This window comes from Geotrypetes seraphini, chromosome 4 (assembly GCF_902459505.1).
Source record: "Geotrypetes seraphini chromosome 4, aGeoSer1.1, whole genome shotgun sequence".
Lineage (NCBI taxonomy): Eukaryota > Metazoa > Chordata > Amphibia > Gymnophiona > Dermophiidae > Geotrypetes > Geotrypetes seraphini.
Window position 1 is genome coordinate 74,093,800 of NC_047087.1, and position 18,987 is coordinate 74,112,786.

Sequence of the window (18,987 nt, forward strand, 5' to 3'; positions counted from 1 at the left end):
ATCGCGATCGACCGGTAGCTCAGGAAGGCAACATGAGTCGATCGCAGAGCCCATCCCGGGCTCCGTGATAGACTAGTGTTGCCGTCCTGATCTACTGGGCCGATCAGCTTTCCTCGGTGTTCTCCCTAGGGCCTTTTAGCTGCTGCCACCGCTGCTGAACATTAAAAAAAAAACCGGCTTGGAGATTTCAGCCCGTAGCGAACTTATGCTCCGGGCTCTAACATGTGCGTGCCGGCTTCTCTTCTTTTCCCTCCGAAACCGGAAGTTATGTCCGGGGGGGGGAGAAGGGAAGCCGGCACGCACATGTTGAAGCAAGCGTTCGCTACGGGCTAAGGCGGGAGACATGTTAGTGAAGCATTTCCTCTTCTTGCTTCCGGGTCCTGCCTACTTTCTGTTTCCGTGAAGGCAGGACCCGGCAGCATTTCCCCCAACAGCTCGATCGCGATGCTGGTCGGCCGAAGCAGGGAGAGGTGGGGCGGCGTCGGCTTTCGGGCCTGTTATTGGTGGCGGTTTGGGTCCTGGTCCCCGATGACAGTTTGGGTCCTGATCCCCGATGGCAATGGCAGTGGCAGTGGCAGTGGCAATGGCTTGGGGGAGGGCAGGGAGAAAGAAAGAAAAAGGGCAGGCAGGGAGACAGAAGGAAAGAAGAGAAACAGAAAAAAAAGAAAGGGAGGCAGAGAGAAAGAAAGGGCAGGGAAGAGGAAGAAAAAGTTGGGGGAGGGAATGAGGTCTGGAGGAGAGGAAGCATACAGGCTGAAAGAAGGGAAGAAAGATTGGATGCACAGTCATAAGGAGAAAGTGCAACCAAAGACTCATGAAATCAGCAGTCAACAAGGTAGGAAAAATGATTTGATTTTAAATTTAGTGATCAAAATGTGTCTGAATTTATATTTGCTGTCTATATTTTACACTGTGGTCCCCTTTTACTAAACCGCAATAGCGGTTTTTAGCACAGGGAGCCTATGAGCGTTGAGAGCAGCGCTGGGCATTCAGCGCAGCTCCCTGCGGTAAAAACTGCTATTGTGGTTTAGTAAAAAGGGAGGGGGTATATTTGTCTATTTTTGTATGGTTTTTACTGAGGTGATAGTGCATAGAGTCATCTGCTTTGACTTCTTTGAAAAACCCTGGAATAGGAATGATAATTAACATTTTCTATGCGTACAGTGTGCTTTGTGTTTTTTTAAAATTTTATTGTTGGTAGATCATTTTGACTTGGTCATTTTAAAAGTAGCTCGCAAGCCCAAAAAGTGTGGGCACCCCTGCTCTAGAGCAGTGATCTTCAAGCTTTTGACATCTATGGACTGGTGGAAATAAAATAATTATTTTGTGGACCGGCACCGATCCACAGTTAAAGAACACTAGTCTAAGTCATGCCCATCTCCACTCAATCTCTGCCCCAGACCCCGCCCCCACAATAGTACTAATTGTAACACCATTTTTTCCATTCATATAATTGTATTAACAACACATAATGGTCAACCACAAAATTAAAATATACAAAGCACACTGTATGCTTTTTAACATTCATTCCTACCAGAAAACAGATAACCCCATGCAAATGCAGGACCAAAAACTAAAAGTGCTAATATTTAGAAACAAACTCTAAGATGTAAGACTCTGCAAGCAGTACAACCCCAGAGGAAAAGAAACAAATGCATTTCTTCCTGAACAGACAAATCAATCACTAAATAAAAAAAAATAAAAGCATTTCTTCTACCGTTCTTGTCTCTCTCCCTCCATGTGCCTTGCCTTCTGGCCTGCCCCCCGGTGTTATCTTTGGGCCGGTCCACTGTGCAATCAACGCGCCATCTTCGGGCCGGCAACCTGAGTGCTGCATTGCACAAAGCAGTGGGCAGTGTCCCACGCCTCATGTGGAAGCCTTCCCTCTGACGTTGCGACATCAGAGAGAAGGCTTCCGGTTCAGGCGAGGCCGCGCCTAGGAGCCATTTCCCACAGCTTTGTGCACTGCAGCACTCAGGGAGCTGGCCCAAAGACGCCGCGTTGATCGCACCATGGACCGGCGGCTGAAGAACGCTGTCTTGGGCACGATGGACGTGCTGGCCCTGTGGACCGGCAGAAAATTTCTGCAGACCGGCACCGGTCCACGGACCGGTTGTTGAATAACACTGCTCTAAAAGGCACAGTTGTCAGTGGCTGCCTTAAAAACAGTCGTCGATCGCATGTCAATCACGCAATGGAGCCGTTTAGAGAATCACACCTCCAGCAAAGGTAGACACCGGAATGTAGGCCAGGATTTTCAAAGCCTACATTTCTGCCACCTGTGACCTTTGGCACCTAACTATGGGCCTTACTGCCTCCTTTGAAGAGATGCTAAGTTCTCCCATGTTACTTTTGTGTTAGCCTGTAATCACATACTTAATGCAAACATGCTTCTATATCCATGATACTCCACCGGAAAAGATATTTTAAATAATAGCTTATTTGTGAGTTAGCTTGCACTGACAGGCATACTGCATTTTAAATAGCAGCGGCCCGAGCACCAAGCCCTGCGGGACCCCACTTGTTACTCTCCTCCAGTCCGAGTAGTGGCCCTTCACTCCTACCTTCTGTTTCCTACCCGCCAACCAGTTTCTGATCCATCTATGTACATCTCCTTCCACCCCATGGTTCTTCAGTTTCCGGAGTAGGCGCTCATGGGGCACCTTGTCAATCTAGATATATGATGTCTTCTTTGTCCATCCATTTGTTAATTCCTTCGAAGAAGTGCAATAAGTTCGTTAGGCACGATCCCCCTTGCAGAAACCATGTTGGCTGGTTATCAGAAGTTTGTTTCTTTCAAAATGTTCATCAATGTTTTCTTTTATCAGTGCTTCCGCCATTTTCCCCGGAACCGAGGTCAGACTCACCGGTCTGTAGTTTCCCGGGTCACCTCTTGATCCCTTTTTAAAGATGGATGTAACGTTGGCTATCTTCCAATCCTCCGGAATCACGCCTGTTTTCAAGGATAAGTTGCAAATTCGCTGCAGTAGTTCCGCTATCTCCTCCTTTAATTCCTTCAGAACCCTTGGATGAATTCAGTCCGGACCTGGAGATTTGTCAGTTTTTAGTTTTTCTATCTGCTTGCGCACATCTTCAAGGCTCACTTCCATGGATGTTAAAAATTTCTGCTTGATTTCCATTGAAGAATTGCTCCGGTTTTGGCATGTTGGATGTGTCTTCGTTTGTGAATACAGACAAAAAGAACATGTTAAGTCTTTCTGCCACTTTTTTCTCCTCTTTCACCACTCCCTGTCACCTGTCACCTGTCACCTGATTTTAAAAAATTGAAAATGCACTAAAAAGTGCCACATTAGATTCAGAGTTAATGCACAGGAAAATAATAACTTTATTTTTATATACCTCAATACCACAAACAGCTCAGAACGGTTTACAGAGGAAGAGCCACGTTAACTCCAAATCTTAACATATTTTAGTAAAAGGGCCACAAAGTTAATAAATAAAAACAAACACACAACAAAACACAATTTAAGCACCTAGTCAAAAATCTATTGGGCCTGATATTCAGCTGGTGGCAATCAGTGTTTTGCTGACCATCACCAGTATTAAACCTGGAAACTTAATGCTGGGTAATATCTGGACACCAGCATTGAATTTCCAGCTTTGTGGAGCCAGCTAACACATAGCTTGTTAAGTGCAATATTTATACAGTCCTAATTGTGTGGTTACCCTGGCTTTTTAAGTGCTGAATATTGGCACTTTGCACGCTAAATGCAACTCCACCCCCAAAATAGCTGATTTTCAGTGGTGCTAATTGATTGTTGCTGAAAATTAGTGGTTAGCCCTGAACAGGTGATTTAACCAGCCAGAACCCATTTTTGACTGGTTAATAATATCTAAATCCAAGTTTAGACATTTTGCAGAAAACTTCCAAAAATCTAGAAGCGATCTTGACCATTTTCTAAACAGGAAAACGTCTTATCTTTTTGTTTTGAAAATGGTCATTTCCTCAATGCCTCTATTGTTTTGAACCATAAAAACAAACAAAAAACCCATCCAAATGAATAACCAGCCATTGGGGCATAGGAGGGGCCAGAATTCTTAGTAAACTGGCCACACAGACATCCTAGCCTAGGGGGCATTGCAGTGATCTTCACATAAAAAGTCCCAGATATACAGTACATCTCGCCATAACCCTCTTACATTGTATGGGCCCAACTATATATAAGAACATAAGAATTGCCGCTGCTGGGTCAGACCAGTGGTCCATCGTGCCCAGCAGTCCACTCACGCAGCGACCCTTAGGTCAAAGACCAGTTCCCTGAGTCTAGCCCAGACATGGGCAACTCTGGTCCTCGAGGGCCGGAATCCAATCCGGTTTTCAAGATTTCCCCAATGAATATACTTGAGATCTATTTGCATGCACTGCTTTCAGTGCATATTCATTGGGGAAATCCTAAAAACCTGATTGGATTCCAGCCCTCGAGGATCGGAGTTGCCCATGTCTGGTCTAGCCTTACCTGCGTACGTTCTGGTTCAGCAGGAACTTGTCTAACTTTGTCTTGAATCCCTGGAGGATGTTTTCCCCTGTAACAGCCTCCGGAATTGCATTCTAGTTTTCTGCCACTGTCTGGGTGAAGAAGAACTTCTTTACATTTGTACGGAATCTATTCCCTTTTAACTTTAGAGAGTGCCCTCTCGTTCTCTCTATCTTGGAGAGGGTGAACAACCTGTCTTTATCTACTAAGTCTATTCCTGGCCTGTAGGTGTCTTTGTGATGGGTTTTGGAGGGCTCATACTTTTTATCACAAGAGTACTAAGAGTGAGATATGGGCCTGAGTTCCTTTCTCTATAGTCCAGTGTATCAACCACTGTTCTAATCCAGTTTCATTCATATCTCTAGGGGGTGGGAGGGGGGTCAGGGACCACTGGGGGGGGGCAGGTTTCCGTGCCTCTAGTGGTCCTCTGGTCAGTTTGGCCACCTTTTTGGTACCTATTTGTTGGTGAAACAAGTTTAGCCTCAAACGTCCCAAGTTTTGCCCTTGATATTTTCTGCAATGTTCCATTATTTCAGAAAAACATTCAAATCATATCTGCCCTAATTTCACCCAAAATATGCCCCCAACACATACCCTTGAAATTCAGACCCATTTCAGAAAACAACATAGAAAACCATCTAAAAAAAATTTCAAAAATGGCAGTTTGAATGTTTTAACAAATAAATCATGCAAATGCCACTTTATGCCATTTTTTGGATGTTTTTTTTCTCTTATGAAAATGAGCCCCTAAATCTCTTTGAATATTGACCCAATTGTTAGTATGATAAAAAGGTGTCCCTCTGTATTATTTTGTATGTGTTTCTTTTTATTTATTACATTTATTTATATATATCCAAGTAGACTAACTTGGCAACCACACTAGTAATCTGTAATTTATAATTGGGGTTTGTTCTGGGAGATATTTTTATAGTTTAAACTGTTATGAGTTGCTTAGGGCTCCTTTTACTAATGCGTGTTACACGGCTAGAACTAATGCCAGCTCAATGCTGGCATTAAGGTCTAGCACACACGGCAATTTAGCGAGCGCTATTCCGCGAGTTAAAGTCCTAACGCGGCTTAGTAAAAGGAGCCCTTAAATTCTGTGAACAAGAACTTTGCCTAAGTACAATAAACCTTAATTAATGCTAGACAGATGTTCAAGTTAAAACACCACAATACAAGTTTACATAGAACATTAAATAATTATAAGTTGGAGTAAGTAGGTGGTTTAATGTTTACAGTGGTGGACCAATGAGTGTTAATCTTTGAAGATTGCTGAGATATAAGTTTATTCTGTGTTTTCCTTTTGTAGCCTGTCTGGGCTCCCATCGCGCTGGAATTTCTAAGCCTGCTTCTTTAACTTTTGATGGGCCCGTGGACCTAAGAAGCTGTGTGACAGGTAAATATTTGTTCTGTATAAGAAAGATTTGGTAGGATTTTCACCAAACCAAATCTGAGCAAATCAAAATCCTTTTAAAATTTAAGAGTGATGGAAAATTTAAGCATGACGGAATATTCCCTAAGGAGCCTGTTAACTAAAGTGCAATAATATTTTGCACTTACTGAACCTTAAATACAAGTGTGGTAAGTGCAAATCTTGTGTGGTAAATTCAAAGAGCATGGCTAGAATCTGCCCTCCATTTGCCACACAAGGCAGACTTAGGGGTCCTTTTATCATGCCGCGCTAGCGGGGTTAGCGCGTCAGATATTTCATCACGCGCTAACCCCTGCGGCCGGCTAAAAAACTAATCCCCGCTCAATGCAGGCGTTAGTGGCTAGCGCGGCAGGCGATTTAACGCGCAGTATTACGCGTGTTAAACCCCTACCGAAGCTTGATAAAAGGACCCCTTACTGCATGGGTCATATCTGGGCACCAGCATTGAATCTTTCAGCTGAGCTGATTTTTCCCTAATTCCTCCTCCTCCTCCTTGATCCTTGAAGGCAAGAACTGGAATAGGGTGTAACAAGTGAAAAAAAGAAGTTAAGATCACTCCAAAAAACCTGACTATAAGCAAGAATTAACTTCTTGATGTGAAGGTCAGAAGACTACCTGGCTGTACTTTAGGGAGGTGAATTCATTGGAAACAGAAAAATATCCAAATTTTCATTTTTCTTCATTGTTATTAATACAATATGCATTATCATTCAGTAGGTGTCCACTTTTCTCCCCAGAAATATTTGCCAGGCAGGTGGCATGAAAGAGTAGACAGATGGGAACAGGGGAAGACTGTACAGTATTCTTGTTGTCCTTGAGTGGTAAATAAATTTTAATAATATGTAAATTATTGAAATATGGGGGAGGGGGGCACTAGGAATTTGAATGTTAATTGTGTGTGTGTGGGTAGTGGTGGTGGTTGGGTGCTTAATACGGTAAACCCTTACACAGGCCCATCCCTTTCCCAATCCTTTCTGTTCTTCCAGAATTTCCCTTCCCCAGTCACCTTGATTCTGTGGCCTGTGCACTAGCTTTGCATTTCCTGTGGATTAAATTGCTGTTGATTTTTTTTTTGTGTGTGTGTGTATTCTAAATATATGAAGTCATAGCATTTTATTATCTGCCGTTCTAAGTCACATTTATTTGCCAATTTTCAGAATAAACTTTGTTCTGTTGTGGAAGTAGAAAACAAAAGTACCTAAATAAACTGATTGATATTTTTTTGCTGTTATACAGTGATTACAGACCAGTGTAAACCAATGCCCTGCCACAGAGATGGGTACCAAGAGTGTAAGGATGGGAAAGCCTCTTACATTTGCGTCTGTAAGCCCGGATGGGATGGGGAAAAATGTGAAGAAGGTGTGTCCAGCATAATATATGAATATTCATTGCACATCAACATAGAATGTATGGTTCATGAATGTATATAATAAACTAGTTTTTTAGCCCGTTATATTAACGGGTGCTAGCAGCCCTTCTTCCTTACTTTTTTCTCCCCCCTATCTAGCAACACCCCCCCTTTCTCTGATCCCACTGTCTAGCAGTAGGCCTTTTCCCTTATTTTTACCTCCCCCCTGTTTAGCAGCACCCCTTCACTGCTCCCCCTGTTCAGCAGTAGCCCATCTCCATTGGTTTTACCTCCCCCCTGTCTAGCAGCACCTCTTCCCTGCTCCCCCTGTCCAGCAGTAGCGCTTCTTCCTAACTTTTACCTCCCCCTGTTCAACAACACCCCTTCCCTGCTCCCCCTGTCCAACAGTAGCCATTATCCCTTCCTTTTATCTTATGTGGAGCTATCTCCAATACTCACACTCTCTCCCTGTCCTCCTGCTCCAGGGTGCTCAATTTCCCCCGATTTCCCTCAATTTCCAGTCCTTCGCTTCCTGTTTGTCTCCGTGGGCAGCGTGGTTTATTTTTTCGTGTAACCTGCTGAAACCGCCGCGTGCACCGCGCGCTCTGCGCCACAAACAGCTGCATGCACTGCAAATAGAATACGGCCATGGAAGCACACATCACGGTGGCAGGGATCACCGCCTCCTAAGTGTGCATGTGTGCTTAGGGTTTTATTATAGAAGTTGCAATTCAAAATAAAAATAAGAGTTTATTTAAAGAAATATTTAATTTTTCAATGGAATTAAAAAATAGAGAAGAGGGATTATAAGAAGCTTACTGAATAAGTGAATAAATGATAGTTTTACTTCTGTTACTGTAACCCCCCCCCCCCATTTTATGAAGCCACGTTAGCCCTTTTATGAAGCTGTGTTAGAGTTTTTATCGCCAGTTGCGGCGGTAAAAGCTCTTATGCTCATAGAAATCCTGTGAGCGTCTGAGCTTTTACTGCCGTGGATGGCGATAAACAAACCCTAAACCATCTTCATAAAAGGTGGGGGGTAAGTTTGAGATAAGAATTTACTGCATATTCTTCCAAAGATCCAATTAATTTTGACAATGAATGTAGAATAAAATATGAATGAAACTTAGTTGCACCCTATTATATTTTTCTAGTTATTATATAGTGCTACCAGAAGTATATTGCCTACTAAGTTGGACTTTGATAGCATCTACGTTTAGGCATGCCTTTACTTGGTTATGCTAGTACAGTGGTGCCTCGCATAACGGACGCCTCGCACAGCGAACGCTGTGCATAACGAACTTTTTGTCTTGCTCCCTATAACGAACTTTGTTTCACACAACGAAGTCGCCCGAGGGGCCCGGGGGGGGGCGGAACTACTCTCGCCACTTCCTAATGTGAGCCGGGAACAGCAGCACCCTCCACCTTACCTTAGATGCCGAGTTTTCCGGCTTTCTTTTTCGGCCAGCCACACACTTTCAAAGAGCAGCACATGCGCGCATGCTCTGTTGTTCAATCTTCTCCTCTGACGCAACCGGAAACCGGAAGTTGCAGGAGAGGAGAACATTGATCAACTTCAGCAGCTGCGCGTGCACAGCTTTTTGAAAGCGTGCGGCTGGGTGAAAAAGAAAGCTGGCAAACTCTGCATATAAGGTGAGGTGGAGGGAGGGAAATGTAGGGCTGCAGAACGAATTATTTTGTTTTACATGTATTCTTATGGGAAAACAGGGCTGCAGAACGAATTATTTTGTTTTACATGTATTCTTATGGGAAAACGCGTTTCACACAACGAACGTTTCACATAACAAACTTGCTCCTGGAACAGATTAAGTTCGTTGTGTGAGGCACCACTGTATTCTGTAAGAACACTTAGGTGCTTAAGTATCATTAGAAAATAGGCTATATTATTTTGGTTCCAGTCCAAATGGTAGTGCATGTTTTTTTCAAACTGTAGTTATTTTCCTTTCAGATGTAAATGAATGTGAAGACCCAGAGAATCCATATGGAGGTTGTAGCCAAAAGTGTGTTAATCTGGCTGGGAGCTACCATTGTCTTTGTGAAGATGGTTATTACTTGTCATCTAATAAACAAAGCTGTAAAGGTATATCAGATCCATAACACATGACTCATGAAGTAATATTAACATTTCAAGACAGTGGCATCCCTGTAACTTTTCCATATGCAATCACAGCCCTGGGAGTCTGGAATTTTGCCTATTCAAATGTTTTCTGTCTGCAGGAAGTATATTCTGGACTGTTTCACTGAAAGTGATGTCTACTGGAAAATGACCAGAGCATTTTCAGGACTACAGCTGCAATTATTATCTGGTTTTGTTTCTTTTTAATAAAAGATTGGAAATGATGTATCTATTCCAGTAATTAGCAGGAAATTGAACTTGTTTTGGCAGTGAAACATTCTGTGTCAATATATTGCAGTCAGCCCTAAGGAATTCCCTGATTGGCTCAGCTGCCTCAGGCCTCTCCCAAGGGGGAGAAGCTCGAGGCGCCTGAGGCAATCAGGGCCTTAGATTCCTTCCTGTGCATTACATAATGCAATAGGGTGGGGCCTAAGGCCGGAAATGCGTCAGGAAGGGTGAAGGAGAAGATGCAGGAGGACTTTGCGGTTCCTTCTATTACCACCACTGGAGGCCTATGGAGCAGGAGGGACTGAGCACCCCTCCTACTCCCAGCCTTTAGGTACAGCTGGGTGTCGGGTTGGGGTGGCGGCGTGCCGGTCGGGGTGTGTGTGTTGTGCCAGTCGGGGGGAGGGGTTTAGTGCCGGGTGCAGGGGAGGCTTTTTTTTTTCTTTTTTTTATTATAGGCCTGATATTTTTCGGCCTATTAAAACAAATGAAAAAAAAAAAAAGCCATCAGAGCCTTGGCAGCAATGACAGGAGGCTGCTTCTCCTGTCACTACTGTCAGGGCTCTCCCCGATTCAATCCAATCCGTGAAGTCGGTTGGGGGCATGCCTCCGATCACCTCCATTTGCATGAAGATGGTTGATGAATCGGTCGGCCTGCCTCCAATCGCACACTGATTGGACACGGATCATAAGGTTAGTGAATCTAGCCCAATGTCTGACATTCAGCACTTAACCGGTTGTGGGTGCATAAAGACAAGATAGCCTTTTATGTGGTAAGAGCATAAGAACATTCATGTGGTTAACCTGACTGGTTAAGTGCTAAACATCAGACTTAAACAGCTGTTTTCAGTGGAACTGTTTAAGTATTATTGAAAATCAGCAATCAACCCTGAACAGACAATTTAACTGGCCAGGAGCCATTTCTGGCTGGTTAAATCATTTTGAATATTAACCCAACAGATTATTGGAAAAACATGAGCACAAAATGTGGTGATACAAGAGATGTAACTGGTTGATAACGTCTTGAAGTGAAAAAAAAAACTAATTTAAAGTAAATAAGTTATGGGTTAAAGTTATATTTATTGACATCATGTACAAAAGTAGAGCTATCAATACAATACCTCTGAATGATGCTTTGTTTTCTTATGATATGTTTTGTGGTTTTTTTCTATTACTTTTGCTACATACGCCTTTAGATTAAACTTTGATCAAAGAAAGTGATATTTAAATGTAAAATAACATTAAAACAATGCTCTGTACATATTCTTTTCATCATTTTGGTGCTTTGAAAATAGAGTTATGGGAGGGAAACCAAAGGACTACAATTATTTTTTCAGGTCTCGGTTAATAGAAGTGAACCTTGGTATATTCTAATGCAAGATCAAATGTGTAGATTTTCTGCTTACTTTTGGGGGAGCAAAGGATAAGGAAGTCATATCTCATATCAGCATTTGGGGGAGGGGGAGAGAATCAAGTTTTGCAATTTTACATGCAACATTTGAAGGGAGCATTGCATACCATATCTACATTACACTACACCTATGTGGCAGAACCCTCTTTAGATAAGTCAGATCCTGTGGTGGTCTCTTGGTTTTCAAAGCTAACTTCCCCCTCAAAAGAAAGACTAGATTCCACTGCAGCTGCTCCAATGAGTCCTTGTAAAAGCCTAACTGGAACCTTTTTATGAGGCTATGCTTTGGTTTGTTAAGCTCTGGAATTTGTTGCCAGAGGATATGGTAACAGTAATAAGCATAGCTGGCTTTAAAAAAGATGTGGACAAGTTCCTGAAGGAACAGTCCATAGTCTGATATTGAGACAGATATGGGGGACACCACTTCTTGCCCTGGTATTGGTAGCATGGAATATTGCTGCTATTTGAGTTTCTGCCAGCTACTTGTGACCTGGATTGGCTACTGTGGAAACAGAATACTGGGCTAGATAGACCATTGGTCTGACCCTGTTTGGCTATTCTTATGTTCATTAACAAAACCTATTTATACCACTCCCATGTTTGCTATTCACCACACATGAGAGTGTTGATCTCTCCTGCATATTCCATGATAGGATTTCTGTTATTTTATTGTGTTTTCTTCTAGATATAAATGAATGCAACCTTCAACAAGACATCTGTGGGTCTGCTCAATGTAAGAACATCCCTGGGGCACATATTTGTGAATGCCAGAAGGGTTACAGATACAACTTAACATCCAAGAGCTGTGAAGGTAGGTATGACCAACATTTGTTTATTCCCACCCCCTATCCCCATTAACAGTACTCAGGGATGTCTAGGTCTTCTCGGGCAGAAAAAGAGCTTGTAGAAGCTGTATAGGTTAGTAGTGCTCATGTTGTCCTACTCTGTTTCCTTTCTGAATATATTGAGGATTAAGAGGCCCTTTTACTAAAGTGTGCTAAAGTGTCTTGCAACAATTTCCTTGTTTGTGCACAGTAATTGTGCATAAACTTCTTTTTCTTTAGCACTCTCCAGACCAGTAGAGGTTAACTTTACGAATGGGTATATATCTAATCATGACCAGCAGGTGGAGACTGAAAACAAAACTTTGGGACAGTATATACTATCCTCCCTTCTCTATTTCCCTCAGTCTTCTTTCAGTCTCCAGCAGGTGTTGAGTGATCTGTACCCATCTCTCTTGGTAGGGCTGTTGGAATTTGTTTAGGGGTTTATTGTCCCTGTTTTTGGCCGGACGGAGCTTGGTCGGGCCCTGTTTGGGGGTCCGTCCGACCTCGGGGGTGTCAAACCCGGCGGGTCACGAGCGGGGTCCCTCCCCCCACTTCCTCCACCTCCCCACATTTTTTTAGAGGAGCCTCAGCAGTAAGCCTTGCCCCCTAAGTCAAGCAAGGCATATTGCTTCGAGAGCCTGTGGAGTCTGTTCTGTAAAAAAAAAAAAAAAAAAAAAAATCCTGAGGTAGTGCTGGTCTGAAGGGTTGTTTCCCTTTAAGAAAACTGTATTTTACTGTATTTTTTCATGTAACCAGCACTTTTTTATAGCTAGGTCGCGTCTGGAGCAATTGTGCCCTTCTCCGGGGGAGTAGGCCACAATTTTAGTCCAGCCGCGAGGCACTCGCGGCCGGCCTGAACTCGGCGGTTTGGGTCGGTGAGATGGTGGAGCTCCGTCGGCAGCGGCTGCAGGCGCCCAGAGCTCCCCGCCGATGGTGCCTCGCGAGTCGGCTTGGAGCAGTGGGGAAGCCCGGTCTTCCACAACCGCCCACGGAGGGATTCCCCGAAGGATTCCCTCTCAGCTGATTTTTTGACAGCTGATGCCGACTTGCCTGTTTTAGCGGCTGGGACTGTTCAGTCTTCTCAGCCGCTACAGGCCATGGAGGGAGCATTTTTGGCGGGAACTTCGCCATTTTCTTTGTCTGGCCCCTCCATTTTGTCTGCAACCTCAGGTGACCTTCCCCCTGTATGGCGAACACAGGGGCAGGTTTCAGCATGGACCCCTGCTGGGGCAGGGAGTCCCTGGGGACCCCCAGGGGTTTTTTGCCCCCAATTTAGTTTCTTTCTTTGTGCGGACTTTTGGGGGTCCCACGTGCGCCTGGGGGGTTTCGGGGGGGGTTTCCCTCCGCGCCCCCTATGGCTTTGCCTCCCTCTTTTCGTTTGGCGTCCCCTCTTCCTCCTCCCTCATCCAAGCGCCCGCGGGGGGGCTTGGATTGCGAATTGGTGGGCGGAGGAGCGTGTTGGCCTGGTTGAGGACCTGGCTGCTTTGGCGGGCTTCCAGGATCCTCTAGAGGGGACGCCTGTTGGCAGCGGGGCGGCGGGTTTCCCGTCTTCCAGAGCAGATGCGTCCGTGGTGCGCTTTTTTATTCAGAGGGATGAGCTTTTAGACCTGTGTTGCAGGTCTCCTTGGTGCTGCATTTTTGCAGTGGCGCCGCCGGAGACCCCGCGTATGGGGGCCCCTCTGCTTCAGGGGGTCTGTCCTGGTTCCCGCTCTTTTCCTGTGCGTCAGGATTTGAGGGATTTTGTGTTGGCGCAGTGGCCTATGGGCGCAGTTTCGTTTGGTGTGCGCCTTGGCTCTTGGGTATCCCGTCCCGGAGGGAGGTAGGGCTACCTTAATTTCGCCAATGGGGAACGCGGCGGTCTCGGCACTTCCTAAGCGGCATACCGTGCCTGTTATGGACGGTTCTGCTCTTAGGGTCTCGGAGGCGCGTGCGTTAGAGACTCTTCTTAAGTATGATTTTGATGTCTCTGCCTTTAGGGTCCAGGCGGCTGTTTGTGGGGAGCTAGTCGCTCGCGCCGTGTTTCGGTGGGCTGAGCGTGTCCTGGATCGGGAGTCTGATGACTGGTCTCTAGTGGATCAGGAGGTAGCGAAGATTGCGATGGCTGCCTCGTTCCTCTCAGATGCTCTTTATGACTTGGTGCGGATTTCGGCTAAGTCTATGGCATGGCCGCGCGGCGTATTTTGTGGCTGCGCGCTTGGGCGGCGGATTCTGCGTCCAAAGCTAAGTTTACTAAAGTTCCCTTTAGGGGGTCTTTTTGTTTGGAGAGGAATTAGATGAGTTGATTCAGACTCTGACGGACTCGAAGGTGCCCCGTCTGCCTGAGGACCGTGCCCGCCCTGCGTCTAGGTGTGGGGCTGCCCGGGGGCGTTTGCGGGAATTTCGCAAGTATCGCCCGGGGCGTGGGGCTGCTTCTTTCCCGGCTCAGGGTTTTTCCCGGGGTCGGTTCTTCCAGCGCATGCAGCCCTTTCGGGGGGCCCGTCGGGGGGCAGGGAATCCCTCCGCCGGTTCCCCCGCTTCCCGTCCTGCGCAATGACTCCTTGCCGGCGCCCCCTTTGGTTCCGGTGGGGGCCCGGCTGCGCAAATTTTTCCCCAAATGGGCCGAGATCGCGTCCGATCAGTGGGTCCTTGAGGTGGTGCGGGACGGTTACGCTCTGGAGTTTACCTGCTCTCTGCCGGACCTTTTCCTCGCTTCTCCATGTCAGACTCCATGGAAGACGCAGGCTTTTCGTCAGACCCTTCAGCGTTTGCTAGATCTCGAGGCAGTGGTGCCGGTGTCCCCTACGGAGTGGGGCACCGGCAGGTACTCCATTTACTTTGTGGTGGCCATAAAGGAGGGGACCTTTCGGCCCATCCTGGATGTCTCTCGATCTGACGGAGGCCTACTTGCAGGTTCCAATTCGGGCCTCTCATCAGCACTTCCTTCGCTTTGCGATCTTGGGGCGGCACTTTCAGTTCTGTGCGCTTCCCTTTGGTCTGGCCACGGCTCCTCGGACGTTCACCACGGTAATGGTGGTCGTCGCGGCAGCCTTGCGGTCGGTGGGCATCCTGGTTCTCCCCTACCTGGACGACTGGTTGATTCGGGCAAAGTCGTTGCAGGAGAGCTCCCGGGTTACGGCTCGGGTGGTGGAGTTTCTCCGGTCGCTGGGCTGGGTGGTCAACCTTTCCAAGAGTCGGTTGGTCCCGGCTCAGCGTCTGGAGTGCCTTGGGGTTATGTTCGACATCTCCTTGGGGAAGGTCTTCCTTCCAGAGGCCCGGGTGAGCAAATTGCAATCTCAGATTCGCCTGCTTTTGGCGTCCCGGGGTCCTCGGGCGCGAGATTTCCTCCAAGTCCTGGGGTCAATGGCGGCGTCCCTGGACGTGGTGAGGTGGGCGCGGGCCCACATGCGTCCTCTTCAGTATGCTCTGCTCCGGAGGTGGTCTCCCCGGAGGCAAGATTTGGATGTTCCGGTTCCCCTGCGAGGCTTGGCGCGCTGCAGTCTGCGCTGGTGGCTCCGGACCCCTCACCTGGTTCAGGGGGTGGGTCTGGATCTCCCGCAGTGGACGGTGCTCCTTACGGATGCGAGTCTCCTCGGTTGGGGGGCTCAGTTTATGGGCCACTCAGCTCGGGGCACCTGGTCCGCGGAGGAGGCCTCCTGGTCGATCAACGAGTTGGAGACCAGAGCGGTCAGGCTGGCGCTGTTAGCTTTCCACTCCCTTTTGCTGGGCAAGTCGGTCAGAGTCCTGTCGGACAATGCCACGGCGGTGGCTTATGTCAATCGTCAGGGGGGCACCAAGAGCACTCCTGTGGCGCAGGAGGCGGCTCGGCTCATGGTTTGGGCGGAGTCCCATCTTCTGGACCTCTCGGCTTCTCATATAGCCGGGGTAGAAAATGTTCAGGCAGACTTCCTCAGTCGTCACTTCCTGGATCCAGGAGAGTGGTTTCTCGGCGCCGGAGCGTTTCGGTTGATAGTGCAAGATTGGGGGCAGCCCCTGATGGACCTGATGGCCACGAGTGGCAACGCCAAAGTGCCCCGCTTCTTCAGTCGTCGCAGGGAAGGGCTGGCCGAGGGTCTGGATGCTCTGGTCCAGCCGTGGCCAACGGAGGGGCTGTTGTATGTGTTCCCTCCTTAGCCGCTGGTGGGCAGAGTGCTTCTTCGCATTGTTCACCATCCGGGTTTGGTGGTGCTGGTGGCTCCGGATTGGCCTCGACGTCCGTGGTATGCGGATCTGGTGAGACACCTGGTGGCGGTTCCTCTTCCTCTGCCTCTCTCGGACGACCTTCTGATGCAGGGTCCCATTCCCTTGTTCGACCCGTCTCTCTTCTGTCTTACGGCGTGGCTCTTGAAAGGGGTCGCCTTAGCAAGAAGGGATATTCAGACAAGGTGATCGCTACACTGTTGGGGTCCCGGAGGCTTTCTACCTCTCGGGCTTATGTGCGGGTTTGGCGTCTCTTTGAGGAATGGTGTCGGGCGCGGGGAGTGACCTCTTTTCGCGCTTCTCTGCCTACCATTCTAGAGTTCTTGCAGGATGGCCTGGATAGAGGCCTGGCTTGGTCTTCTCTCCGGGTTCATCTTGCGGCCCTGTCGACCTTTCGAGGGTTGGTGTCAGGTCAGCGTTTATCGGCTCTTCCTGATGTGATTCGGTTTCTGCGGGCGGCCAAGTTGCTTAGGCCTCCCCTACGGCCCTCGGTTCCCTCTTGGGATCTTAATCTGGTTCTCTCTGTTTTGGTGCGCCCGCCTTTCGAGCCCTTGGACGACTGTTCTTTGAAGGACCTTACTTTGAAGGCGGTCTTTTTGGTGGCCATTACTTCTGCTAGGAGTATTTCTGAGCTGCAGGCTTTCTCTTGTAGGGCTCCCTTCTTGGAGTTGTCTAGGGAGCGGGTCGTCTTGCGGCCTGTTCCTTCCTTTCTGCCGAAGGTTGTTTCTCCTTTTCATGTCAATCAATCGGTGGTTCTCCCGGTCTTGGGTGGTCGGGAGGGCTCTTCTGAGCAACGGCAGCTGCGCAAGTTGGATGTCGGTCGGGTCCTTCGCTCTGATGTGCAGCGGACCCAGGAATTCCGGAAGTCCGATCATCTCTTTGTCCTCCTGGCTGGTCTTCGTCGGGGAGCTGGCGCTTCTAAGGCTACTATTGCGCGCTGGATCAAGGAGACGATTGCTTCCGCTTATCTTCTGAAACAGCAGCCTGTTCCGGAGTTTCTCAAGGCTCATTCCACTCGGGGTCAGGCGGCTTCTTGGGCTGAGTCGTCGCTCGTGCCTCCGGTGGATATTTGTAAGGCTGCGGTTTGGTCCTCCTTGTATTCTTTTGTTAGACATTATCGGGTAGATGTTCAGGCGCGTCGGGACGCGGTGTTCGGTGAGCGTGTTCTGGTATCGGCCCTTCGGGGGTCCCGCCCGTGAGAGGGACTGCTTTGGTACGTCCCATTCGTAAAGTTAACCTCTACTGGTCTGGAGAGTGCTAAAGAAGGAGAAATTAGGTTCTTACCTGCTAATTTACTTTCTTTTAGCTTCTCCAGACCAGTAGAGGTCCCCACCCTGTCTGTTGTTGTTGTTGTTGTTGGGGCTGTTTTCGCGGGCAGTTTTTGTTTTTTGCTGCGGGTTCTAGTATTTTTCTAGGGCCGGGGAGAATTAAAGAACAGCGGCTGTGGCTCGGCTGGCTTAGCTGGCGAGCTGTGGGGACATTTTCCTTCGGGTATTTCTCCTCTGCATTTTCCAACAGCATTTGGGTATGGTATTTGTTACTCCTGTTCGGAGTATTGTTTTCTTCCTGTTTTCCAGTTCTTGGTTCTGCTTGGCTATTCGGCAGACTGAGGGAAATAGAGAAGGGAGGATAGTATATACTGTCCCAAAGTTTTGTTTTCAGTCTCCACCTGCTGGTCATGATTAGATATATACCCATTCGTAAAGTTAACCTCTACTGGTCTGGAGAAGCTAAAAGAAAGTAAATTAGCAGGTAAGAACCTAATTTCTCCTTTTTTCATATATTTGAGGGGGGGTGTCCTGGGTTGAGCTTAGGCTTGAAAGTGCTAGTCAGTTAGTTCATTCACATTTAGAGTCCGACTGAGTGTTGGTTATATTGCCAAAACTGGCCCCAAATCCTTTTTTTTTTTTTTTGCCTGGTTTTAAAACTATGGCCATAGTTTTGGTTGAAACTGACCATGTATCTTCAGTGGAAGCTGAAAATTTGTAGCATGAATAATTTGAAAATTAATCTGTTTGCTTCCCTCCCTCGTGAGGGAGCTGTGGTTTGTCAAAGCCTGGTGCCTCACTGATCTGGTATTTTTGGTCCAGTTTCTTGGACACAGCGGTGCCTGACATTGGGGTCTTCCAGATCTCGTCCCGGCGATCTAGTAGCAACTTGTGGGCTGGTAGTATCAGTGTAGCCTTTTGTACTTTCAGGTATTTTAGCAGTCCCAGCACTTCGTTTGTAGCCTCTCGCTCCGGTGTTGGAGCAAGTGCTAGGCGGGTGGCCACCTTCTGGAGGAACTTGGGATAGGTGAGGTCTTCTGCGGGAGTGTCAGATTGTGCTGTCCCAGTCGCAGGCTCAGTGTCTGGAGTCTCTCCAGTTGCTGATGCATGTGGGCTGCTTTTTGTTGAGGCATAGCTTGGCTGGTAGCACTCACTCTGGTCGGAGGCATAGCTGCCTGTGGTCGGTGAGTGTGATGCCGCTGTCTGTGCTCCATGCCTCCCTGCCGGTGATGGTTGCCGCACTTGTTCTGCATTTGGTGCTGGACTTCCCGTCAGCTGTTGTGAGATGAATCTGCTGAATAGATTAAGTAGTTGTTGGTGGTCCATGGTGGCGACTGGTTGGTCAGGGGCACTGCTTGCGAGACCTGCCCCTGCTCCTGGCTCCGTGGTGCTCCTGGCTCTGTGCCGTCTTGGTGAGACTGAAGAGGCAGAGGAGGAGGAAGTGGAGGAAGAAGATGAAGTTGTCCTGTATCGCTTCCTTCTTTTGCCATGTTTGCAGCTTTGGTGATTGTTGTTTCTTGCATCTTGGCTGGTTTGCTGGGCAGAGTCAGTGCTTTAGGCTGTGCTGCTTTTAGGTGTAGCTGTGCCTTTAAGGGGCGGGTCCCGACGTGCTGACATCATCTGGAGCTGGAATTGGAGCAGGGATTGATCTCGGGCTGCAGGCA

General features: G+C 47.6%; 1 protein-coding gene across 5 annotated transcripts in view; it reads left to right on the forward strand.

Annotated features, from left to right (window-relative positions):
* The window catches only part of PROS1 (protein S), a 99,262-nt gene that overhangs the window by 18,345 nt on the left and 61,930 nt on the right, over positions 1 to 18,987 (forward strand). For all 5 annotated transcript variants that reach the window (XM_033940508.1, XM_033940506.1, XM_033940507.1 and 2 more), the window contains 4 exons: positions 5,809 to 5,895; positions 7,168 to 7,290; positions 9,249 to 9,380; positions 11,738 to 11,863. In XM_033940508.1, the coding sequence (XP_033796399.1) occupies positions 7,191 to 7,290; positions 9,249 to 9,380; positions 11,738 to 11,863 (358 nt within the window). In that variant the 5' untranslated portion in view covers positions 5,809 to 5,895; positions 7,168 to 7,190. The remainder of the gene's footprint in view (positions 1 to 5,808; positions 5,896 to 7,167; positions 7,291 to 9,248; positions 9,381 to 11,737; positions 11,864 to 18,987) is intronic.